The sequence below is a fragment of the Lepisosteus platostomus genome, chromosome 2, assembly GCF_059453375.1.
Source record: "Lepisosteus platostomus isolate fLepPlt1 chromosome 2, fLepPlt1.hap1, whole genome shotgun sequence".
Lineage (NCBI taxonomy): Eukaryota > Metazoa > Chordata > Actinopteri > Semionotiformes > Lepisosteidae > Lepisosteus > Lepisosteus platostomus.
Genome location: NC_142612.1, coordinates 17,515,786 through 17,527,896, shown reverse-complemented (window position 1 = coordinate 17,527,896; position 12,111 = coordinate 17,515,786). Strand labels below are relative to the sequence as shown.

Below are 12,111 nucleotides of genomic sequence, written 5' to 3'. Positions count from 1 at the left end.
TGACTGGTGTTGTGGAACTTGTCACTTATCAAAACTAGAATAGCAGTGACACCTGGGCTTCAGAATCTCACTCTGCCCATGTACTGTATGTGCCATTGATGGAGAGTTGAATTGCAAAACTACTGGTGGTACTAAATTTAGAAATTATAACAGAAGAATGTATAGCCCTGTTAGATTTTATTCCAGAGAAACACTTGTGCTGCTGTCCCAATATTTCTTCTTATCTTATGCCTGTCTTCAAAATGATTACATGACTTCATAAGAACATAAGAAAGGATAGAAACCAGGAGAGGCCATTCTTGTTTGATTGCTTTGTAGCTAATTGAGCAGCTATTTCCAAATATTTCAATAAGCCATTTCTTGAAGATACCAGAGTATGAGCTTCAACAACAGCTTGTTCTGTTGTAGGCAGCATGGTCCAGATCCCCACAAACCTTTGTATAGAAGCATACGTCCTGTTCTCTGTTTTAAGTGCCCTTCCCACTTGAGACTTCTGGTTTGTGTTTCACTGTTTATTTAGAAATGCACCGTTTGTTTTTTTCCAGTGCCTTTTACTATTCTGAATAATTGAACAAGGTCCCCCTGACTGATTCCTGAGCAGCAATATGTTTTTATGCAATGTGGCAACTGAAATTGAAAGTGGGTTTTGAAATGAGTACGTACTAGTCCCTTGACTAATGTTTGCACTAATTTGCCTCTGTATATAATAGCCCCATTTGATTTAATCATTTTATTGCTTATTCAGAATTTCTAAAAAACTGATAATAATATAAGCAGAATGGCAACTTTGCATTGCCAAGACTAGGCTACTAGAGAATTACTGTGTTGAAGGGTTGTGGGAGTGTGGATCAAGGTACCCAGTCATGTAGTTGAAGCCAGTGCCTTGGCTTTCTTCAAGACATGGCTGGCTTAGATTCTTAGATCAAAAACCTCCTAACTACCAAACAGGCTAGATGGGTTGAGTCGCATCACCTCACAAAATACAGCTTCCTTTTCTGAATTGGCGAGAATAAATGTTGCAGTTTACTCCTATATAATTTACAATTATGTGTAACGTGATATAGAAAGAGCTCATGAGCTTATTCTGTATCATGGCACATAGAAGCAATTTACTGTATCACCTCTAGGACCTGGAGAATGCGAGACATCTGTTTTTGTTTACTGTTGAATTTCTGTTGCATTTTCTTCTTTCTGGTCATTCATTGCCACACCTGCAGCACTATTGCCAATGACCACTGAGAAATGTACTCAAGTACTGGTCACAGAAGCTTGCTGCGAACAATCTTACTGCTAAAGATTATTATCTCCCCCCCTTTGACGTTCCTCTTATAACAGTTCAACAATTTCTGCTCTGTTATCTAAATGAAAATACCACATTTATTCTATTCATTCTCGTGGAGTTCTCTTAATGTAGTTTTAAAATCCCTTTGTTTGTTTCCTAAAATCTGCAATACATGACTTTATAGCTGACTTTGCTGTGTTTATATGGTTCTGTTTTCCTCACAGTACTGTATATGAAATTATATTCATTTGTATTAATTGGGTTGCTAATTGTTTTATGCAAGTGCTCTGATTTCACCATTTTACACAGAAAAGCTATTTCACAGTTGGATTATATTTGTATACTATTTATAAATAACCTAAAACTGTACTTAAATCGAAGGATTAAGATTAAGATTTTGTCCCATTTTTATTAATTCATTTTATTGTCTTACTAGCAGTGCAGTATGATGTTGATTTTTTTATCACAATTTAAATAGAATGAATCATTTAAATGCAATAAATACCATTTTGAAACACTTTTCAGAAATCGTGTGTGTTTTATTAAAGCAAGGTACAAAATTGTTGCTTACAATAAACAAACTAAAAATAATCATTTTACATTTTCACCTAATTGACTGTTATGCTTTAAATATGTATGATTAAATATTAAACTTAATAACTATAATATAAAAGAACTGTTGCCAGAGGTACGGATTAAATTACTTTGACTCAAGTTCAAATTACGAAACATTTATAAGTACTAATGTGCCAAGTTTATTTAGAAATCAATGGTACTGATCGATGTCTTTGAGCCTTTGTGTTGCTGCAGCATTCTGAATGCTTACAGTCTAATTCTCCTTCTACACATTTTTTGCAAGGTATTTTACCCAAGTGATATTTCTTTTTGACAAACTGGCAGTTCTTCTCCATTCCACTACTCCAAACAGTTTAATTTATAAAAATAATACTGCTAACTGTTTTAAATCATGTCAGAGATATGGTGCAAGTCCACTGTTTTATTAATTCAGTTATATTTCTGATTGTTCAATGCTTTGAGCTAAGATGCTTTCCTCTGTTAAAACTTTCAATTAATGTGAAAGTTTGCTGTTTTCTCTATTCCTAGCATGTTACTGAAAAAGTTACAAATTCATTTATAACACCTTTGGGTGACATTAGTGATGCAGCTTTGGCAAAATGTTAAATTGGGTTTTTATTTTAGCTGGTTGACAGTGTAGACTTTCGTGATATGCACCTTTTTTATTTTTATGTTTTTGACCTTTCTGCTCGGGAGGGGCATTAGCATTTTTGACTTTTATGATATTATGAGATGCAACAAAAAGAGAAGTTCCCAGTTGAGTGGGCAACCAGTTGTGATTTGAGACAGGTGGTTGTGCCCAGTTAAACAGCAAGCTTAAGGATTAATTTTTGTCACTATTATTTTGTCTCTCCATTCTTGCTTAGTAACGACTATGTGCACAGTATCTACAGTACATAAGACATTGTTCCTCTGTGACATAGATGTGGATTCTGAAACCCATTATTCATGTTTATGTTGGCTCAATTTTGACCAAATACAGTATGTTGTTTTAAATTTTTTTAAGGATATAGTTTTATCTAAAACAGCACAATTTCTATAGAAATGTTAATAATTATTACAATGTGGCATCCTTCTTTCCTGTAGAGAACAAAATAAATGCTGATTTAAATGTATTACAAAGGATCTTTGGGATTTCTGTACTTAGGGGATGGTGAACCATTTTGAAAACCAACATTAAAGGTAGTTCTTGATAGTGACTTAATCACATTGAAGAAATTGTGTGATTCACATTATCTAGTTATTTTGATGAATGTGATTTTCACATGTTGCAGGACCTGAAATTTCAAAATGTATAGAGTGTCTAGGTTTTTTCAATTTCTTACTTTTATCTCTGTTTCTCAAAGCATCCACTGAGAATCATGGTTTGTCTACACAACTGATGCACTACTTGATGGATTTCAGGGAAAAGACAAAAGGATGGCTTGCTATTTTTATGTTCAATTCTTCATGTGAACCTTTAGCAGCAGCTATTAGTTTGAAGAGAAATTATAATTTTTGCAATGAAGATATTTCCTGAGAAAATATGTAGGGATATATATATATATATTTTCCATACAGTATATAATGTTATGTTATCCAAAATAATATCCAAAAATACCAACTGTGAAACTGTTCACTTCTCTGTGAAATTTTGTACTAAGTTGCTTTGTCTACATTTTATCCAGGAGGCACTATGTGCATCTTCTATACTGTACAGTACCTTCCTGGGACAGTTTGAATGTTGATAAAGGTTTGAAAACACATCCCCTCTTCTTTATCCACTGTTCTAAATATTACTTGCTCTAACCTATTATTCTTGCCAAATGGCAGCTCCTGGATTGGTAGCAGAAATGGTTCTGGCTGGACAAAGGATGCTGGTGCTACATTAAGAGTCTCCACGTTCCCTTCCCTGACATCACCGGATCCTGCTCTGTCTTGGTATTATCTGTATGAATCTAGGATAAACTGTGTCCAGGGAGAATGGTGAAGGCATAGACACCAGCAATCGCTTACTGATACTTTAATAATTTGGCTTTATTAAAGGTATATATAAACCATGGGACTCGGGAAAATGTTGTGGTGCTGTTTTCTTCAATTTAAAAAAAATGTTGGATGAAAAATGGTTTACAGAAACAAAAAAAATTTTTGTGTTATTTTTCTGTGCCGTTTTCTGTGGCTTTTGGAATATCATCCTTTGATTAAAGGGGATGACTATTCTGTACAGAACGTTTTACTAGAAGAGACATTTGTAGGCTCTTTTATTAATATACCACAGGGATGTATGTACATCTTGTAGAAATAAATATTACAGTATGTCAGGTCAATAGACAGGCCCCTGTTGAGCCAATGTGCACTTCTGGAAGCACCGCATGACAAATCTCAAGTATAGTCCTTCATAGTAGGAACCTGGGGGTTTCCTAATATGCCCTGTTTCTTTCTATTGTATAAAAAAGAAAAGACTCAAATGGCATAGCTTCTAGAAAAAAATAAACACTATATTATGTATTTCATTTCATTTTATTTCTTTATACATTGGTCATGAGTGACCTTTGGTTCCATTGTCATAAATTTCAAATCATTGCCATAGCTTTAACACCCCCCAGCTGAGATCATGGTTGTTGAAAGAAAATTAAACTAAATACATAAAATGCATAAAAGGTTTCCATCTCATTAAATTGCCGTTGCAGGATTATTACTTTGCTGGAGGTGCTGCAGGCTATGTACCTTGAACTCAGCAAGGTAAATTCATTCATGGCTCAAATTGATCATTATAACATTGCCGTGCAGGCAAGAGTATTCATTCTGACAGTGCACGTCCACAAAACTTGGCTTGCCAGTTACGCTAGAAGTTTTTGAAAAGTAAATGAAACATGCTCAATTGATTGTCTCAGTCAAAATAAACCGCTGTCATTGCTGCTGTTTTGAAAGTAAGCTCTAGAAAACCAAGAATAATACATAGAAATTAGATTTCTTGGGGGCTGTATTTCTGGTTATCAGTATAGCAGGACTACATTTCAGTGAAAACATCTTGATTTTTATTGCTCTGTTTATCATGTTTTTTAACACATTCTTTGCATATGGGTATCTCTCGATTTACTGACTCTTGATTTGCACCTTTTTAGTTTAACATGCCTCAAATATATTCTACTTCCTAATTTAAGACAAATGTGTTCTCACTTTAACACACTTTAAACACACACATAACATCAATATGCCACATCACGGAGTGTTTGAGACAATATATTGTGAGCTGTGCAGCTTTGCACAGGGATGAATAAGACCTCTTGGATGACAGAGACAAATGGGAGCAGTATCTTTCTCTGAGTTCCTCCATCTCCCTCATCTCACACTTACTAAATAATCCTGCCTTTATTGTCTTGTAAAAAAAGGTTTATATTGTAAAAAATAAAAAAAAAATGTTTACCAATTGTATTAAATATTAACAACCAGTTAGTTCTTTCTAAACTGTTTGTACACCTACAGTACATAAACATCTTGTATTGATAAAAATATGCTTGTTTTCATTTGTGAGTTCAGCTCTATGGCTGGGAGTAAACCCAGAACACACACTTCTCCACCATGTACATGAATTCTTATGGGAAATTAGTGTTTAATTGATGTGTTTTTGAGTTGAACACCATCTTTCAGGAATACATTTGCGATGTTAATCTGTCAATCTGTTTTTGAAAATTCAATATACAGTACTCGCAACCTCAATATTAAAACTTTGTATAAAAATAAAATGTCAACCAATAATTTAAGCACTGTAAACGAAATATTTGATCTATTCTTTTGGAATACTGGGCTGAGATGAAAAGGGTTCTAAATATATATATTAAAAAATCGTACAGTAGTGAGAGGCCACTTCAGTGTGTTGAATGATTGGATGGAGACATCTACGGCACCTCATCTGTAAACATTTGTTGTATGTTGAACACCATGAGTCCAAAATGTGTTGGCCAAGCTTACAGATTTCTGCTGCAACCCAAATTTAACAGACACCCTTTCTGGGCATTTAGAAGACATCTAGGGCATCTAATCTGTAAACATTTGTTGTACCTCTATGTTGAGCACCGCTAGTAAAAAAAATCTGTTTGACAGAGAGAAGTTTACTGCTCTGCTGCAATTTGAAAAGAAATGCTAGGACACCCTTTTAGAGGCTTCAGATCTAAAGAGGGATTGACTGTTTGGTAGATCAAAGGCCATAGTTGCATGGAAGTGTGAGTACATGACTCATACGTGTTGAGTCTACATGTTCAGAGATTGCCAAGTCCATCAGCTTCCATACCTCATCTGGGCATTAACACTCTACAGGAAAAGAGCAAAGGAGAGTTTACAAAGTAGAAATCATTAAGCCCTTCTAGCACTTTTTGATTTTTAGTTACTAAGTCCAGCATGAAGATTTGTTCTATAGTTCCATTTTGTGAGAAGGGGTACTTTCCCTCTCTTCCCGATTTCCAAACATTTTGAGGAATCATCCTATTTGTCTTGCAAACTATACTAATCTCTAAAATGTGAGTCAAAAATTAGAGTATATAATTTTACAAAAACAGGCAACAAGGGTTTACAAGCATTGGACTGAGTACAGAGATCTGTATATGGAGAGTCGTAGAAGAAGAATGGTTCTAGTGTACTTCACACAAACAAATGTTAAAGTCTCAGTAGAAAAATAATCCTGAAAAGAAACCAAAGTTTAGGAATGTTTGGCCTTGCTGATTTAATGGAGAAATTAAGATAAAAAACAGAAGGGAAAAATGACTCTAAAAGATTACAATAAAGAAAATTAGTATCTTGAGATATACTGTAGGTTTACTGTAGGGGCAGAGTGGTGGCACTGTGGCTAAAGATCTGTGCATGTGGCTGGAAGGTTGCCAGTTCAAATCCTGCAGCTGGCAGGTGAATCCGACTCTGTTGGGCCCCTCAGCAAGGTCCTTAACCCCAACTGCTCCAGCAGTGCTGTATAAATGGTTGACTCTGCGCTCTGACCCCAAGCAGTACTATTACAAATAAAGCACTGTAAAGGGTGAAGCTAAAGGTTTAAAATAAATAAAGCTGTTAATTGAATATTTTGCACATTTTTGCAATAGAAAATGCCAATAATATGCCCCTATTATAGAAGAACTCCATTAATACTGGGGGGATTTAACTGAATAATATTCTATAGGACTTATGATGCCTGAATCCTAATAAATTACAGGCACTGATAATGTTTTCCCAGTAATCCTTCAGGAAAAGAGGGACCTCTACTAGGTTATTTGATCTTCCACTTACTGATTGTATAATGGGATCTGCACCCACAGACTGGGGAACTACACATGTAACACTGATTTAAAATATCACAATATTTTAAACATCAGTGGTTTTAAATCTCTATGTATTTTCCTCCCAAAGTTATTGACAGTTGAAATATTGTCTCAAAAATAAGTAGGCGTTTAAATGATAAGTGAAAGTTGTAAAAACAAAGCACAAAGAAACAAAATGCAAGGCGTTTGGCATCTCTAGGTGGTTTTGTTAAGACCCTCTTGAAGCACCAAAAAATCAAAATCAAATGAATATCCAACTTTGAGCTCACAGTGGAACCAGAGCACCCAGAGGAAAACCAGTCAAACACAGGGAGAATATACAAACTCCTCACAGATAACATCCCAGGTCTGTATTTGAGCCTAGGTCTGCAGCACTGTAAGGCATCAATGCTAACCACAGCACCACCATGGCACCCATGACAAGAGAATGTGGGGTTTATTTATTTAGGATATAATGACAGCATACCTTGTACTGATCTAAAAGAAGGGCATATGCACAAGGTTCATTACTGTGGACTCTCAAGAAAATGACTAGGCTGACTGTCATTAAAATACCAGGTTTCTCCATACAGTATATACTGTACATATTTTTCAGTCAGTAATTTTACGAAGAAGATGGAGTTGTGCAATAAATGCTGTAATAACCATGTCCTGTAGAATTAACACTCTTCTTTAATACAACTTCAGTGTCTCATTTTGTAAAAGCTTGTATTGCCAGTGGGAGGCTCATGAAAGACATGTGGGCATCTCTGTATTGTGTATCACAGAAAAGAAGAGCCTAGGAGGCAAAACTCAGGCAATTCTGGAGTATGATTCAATGTTAATTTTTTTGGAAGAGGTATTACAGTATATGACATATCTATCACACCTGGAACCGATTCACAATTTCTCAAAGCTGTAGATACCAGAGAAAGTGTACATATCTCCTCTGAAATCAATCTGGCAAGTACATAGTTGATGGCAACATTCATATCTGCACCCAAAATATCAAATTCAGCGGTTTTGACAGTGACAGGCCAGATATTAAGCAGCAATTTTGCCAGGAGATTCAACACGTGTGGTTTGAACATCAGAGTAGCATTTCATCTGAAAAAAATGAATTTTTACCTGAAATATTAGTTTTCAAGAATGTTCATCTCCCTGATGTTAGTATACCAATTTAAAAAATATATTTTTGTAATTAACTCACCATTTGTACTATGTCGTAGAGGAGATTGCCCTGTAGTAGTATTTACTACCCCTTCTGCTTACTAAACATTGTAATTATTTCAAATAAGACTTCAATGTTTATATCAAAAAGTCTGTTTTGTTAATAAGAATCTTAATATTCTAGTATGTTTAATATGAAATTGATAGTTACATATTTTCCAAGAGAAAATAGAAACAATAATTATGGACATCAGAGGCAAAATCCGGTAAAACAGAAGAGCAGTTTTCATATATTTATATATATCATATATATATATAAGAGCTTTCCATATATTGTGAATGTTCTTTTCACACCCTAGTTCGGCTGTGGCAATTTGTGAAACCACAAATGTTATACTATTTGCAAGAATCTGACTGGATTGTTTGATTCAATTCACTCTGTCAGACCCACTCTGTGGGATATTGTTGTGACCAGAACAGTCCTTCACCCTAACCTTAACTTTCTATTCCTGAAAAATCAGTCTTTTCCTGTATCTCTGCCATCTCAGATGAATTACATCAAAAGAGAAAAACCATAAAAAGCAGGGGAACGCTCTCTCTGCTCCATAAGAATTTATTAACTTTATCATTGTTTCTGCAAACACAAGACACAGCATAAGCACAAAGACAAAAAAGATGAAAGGATAACAAAACCTGGAGGAGGAGACAGGGGTTCCAATTCAGGGTTGAACATACTGTTCATATGATCTAAAAAAGAATTACAGCTATCTCAAAGGCTCATAATAAATAAATCTTATGGTGGTTCTGGAAAATGTGTCTTGTTTATGTTTCTAATTGTTTTAGTGGCTGTAACAATGTTAACATAATTGTACAATTACAATTGTAACTATTGGTAATCCCCATCTTGACTATATCCAGTTTCTTTTTTTCTTTTTTTTTCTCTAAATATAGTTCTTCCTTCTGTTTCACCTAAAGGGTGATTGATAGTTTTTTGTACTGTATGTGGAGATCCAGATACCCTGAAAGTCCCAAAGTTTTAGAATAATGCCATATACTATCACTGGAAATACTGGAGAATATATACAGTATAAGCTCTTCCACTCTTCATCACCACTCTGCAGACATACAGTATGTGAACTTTTAGAGATTAGCTCTGATTCTTGGCTAATGTCCAGCTTTTGAGGGTTGTTTATCTGCGGGTAGATCGCACTGGTTTACATTTTGTCATACCCCATTAAGCAACTACCACCAGAAGGCAGACACTTTGTCACAAAAATAAAATGAAACTTTTTTTAAATCCCATCTCTTTTGAAACAGTCGTTTTCCTTAACCCACTTATGACAGATTGGGCAGACCTGGTGTCGACTGCTTCTGCCAGCATGAAGGTGGGGCAGCTGTGTTACAGCTCCAGTTTCTCATCAACGAGGTAAGGCTGATGCTCAAAACATTCTAGAAAAACATACAATGTTTAGTCAACCCTTTACTTTGTAAGTATTTATAGCATTCTTCTTCCTTGGTTTGTTATTGACATACAGTACATTATATGGTCTGTTATTGACATACTGTAAGGTTTCAATGGTTAAAAATGGGGGGAGTCCATTTGTGCCTTTTACTTTCTTTGGTGGCTACAGTAGCAGCCTGTTGATCAAAGGATCTCATATACCCATCTTTTTAAAAAAAGTCATTGTATCAGCTTTATAACTTATTCCAAACTCCCCCAGTTTGTATGAATGAGTCACATCATTTCTTAGTGTCAAATTTTGAAGTTGCCCATTTGGTCAAGACTTTTGAATATTTCAAGCTGGAAGAGATCTTGTTAATCTTCTCTGATTGGATTCCAGGACAGCAATATCTTTTTTTAATATAAATTGGTGGCCAAAATCGTACACAATTACAAATAAGGTCTACAGCACTAGTGCATTTTAAATGTTTAAAATATGAATTAGTGCCTTAGCAGTGCTTTATCAAACTTTAAAACATATCCCAACATTTTGTTTGTCTTTTTATTGATTCTCCATATCTAGAAGGAGTAAATGATTTGTGAAAAGTGCCTTTCTTTTTCATAAATAACCCATTCAAATTCAATGTTTCCCATTTCATACTTATGATTGAGTTTTTTCTACCTGCATACAATATACCACACTTGTTAACATTAAATGTCATCTGCCAGGTGTTTATCCAGTTGTGAATTTTATATAAACCTTTTGAATTTCATTTTATGCTCCTGTGGTGTTTTATAATTCTTCTAATTTACCATCAATAAGCTTGAACTCAATATTAGTTCAAATACACTTTACTTAATCCTTAGCCATTCTTTTGTTGTTGTAATATTGCTTGTTTCATTTTATTTTTCATTCTCTGTATTGACCTTTCTCATATCACTTTTTATCAGTGTTTCCAATTTTACTTTAACTTGGATTCTATTGGCTATTCCTTTCCCGTGAAGTGCTTTTTCCTCATATTTTTCTAAATTGCTATATTTCACCATTTTAACAGATCACTGCTTCCTACCATTTTATTTTAGGAATGAATCTGTTCAGTGTCTCAAGCAAAATAGCGTACAGTAATACCATCCATTATCTATTTCTTTGATGTCTACAGTGTCCTGTCCCATTCTCCTTATAAACTCTATGCCATTCCTTTATAGCGATTTTTAGAAAATAACAATTTTGTCTTAGTTTATACCTGTGCAGTTTCAAAAGATCATATTCATATACAGTATGTAGAGGAAATGGAAAGAACTGAACCACAACTGAACTTTGAGATATCAATATTTGTGACTAAATTTAATCTCATGTACAGTATTCCTTGTGAATATGAACTAGATGTAAAGGAACAGGTAAAGGTTTATTCCATGCTCAAAAGAGGTTTCAGCTCCAGAGCCTTCTTTACACCTTTACCTGTTCCTTTGCAGCCTTCTCATGCTGACACAGCTACCTACTTGGACTAGATACAGTTGATTTAAAAATCAGGTACAGTATTTTGCATTGTGTGCATATGCCTATTTTGTATATCCTTACAGTTCCAAAAATAGGTCTGCCTTCATGTGTTTCAGGAAACCTAGGATCCTTTTTTATTTTAAAAATGGTATTGAATTTAAATAGAATTAATTTGTCATTTTTTTAATTGATCAAATTTGCATTTTAAACTAGTTTCACAGTGAAAGAGTATGGATTCAGATTGGCAAGGGGTTATGAAAATCATTATAATCAAAAGTATAGGATTACTTAACAGGTACAATCAGAACAATCAAAGGGGAGATTCGTAACTAGTCATTCATATGCAGTATAAGGTATAAGGTATAAGGTATCTGCAGCAATTTCTATTGAAAGACTGACTAAAGAAATTAAATATTTAGATAATTCGCTGCTATGAGATTAATACACCAAGGTTTTGATAGGTGAAAAAATGCTTTAATGAAGTTCGTCGGGAAACAGATTACTCACTGAAAGCTTTAGTTACTCACTTCACTGCTGATGTTGAGATATCTCAATGAACAGTAAATTGAGACTACACTAATACTGTAAGTATATGTTTGAATAATATTTTTTAAATGTACAGAAATACCAAATTAATCAAAAAAGAGCATCTGAAATTATAATGAGAGTTCTAATCTACCTGTTAATCTACAAAACATCTGCAGATGCAAATGATTAAAATGGTTACAAATGAGAGGAAGCCATTCAGTCCATCCAGACCATTTGTAATTTAGTATTCAATGGTTTTTACTTTGTTTTATTCAAAACAATTATGCACATGGCTTCATTCATACTGTAGCATAGCTAATTGGGTACAGTAGTACTTTTTCACTCTTTTGCA

The 12,111-nt window shown here is 34.5% G+C and overlaps 1 protein-coding gene across 11 annotated transcripts in view; it reads left to right on the top strand.

Annotated features, from left to right (window-relative positions):
- The window catches only part of stxbp5l (syntaxin binding protein 5L), a 260,757-nt gene that overhangs the window by 106,911 nt on the left and 141,735 nt on the right, over positions 1-12,111 (top strand). For all 11 annotated transcript variants that reach the window (XM_088601568.1, XM_088601586.1, XM_088601596.1 and 8 more), the window contains exon 3: positions 9,637-9,718. In XM_088601568.1, the coding sequence (XP_088457694.1) occupies positions 9,637-9,718 (82 nt within the window). The remainder of the gene's footprint in view (positions 1-9,636; positions 9,719-12,111) is intronic.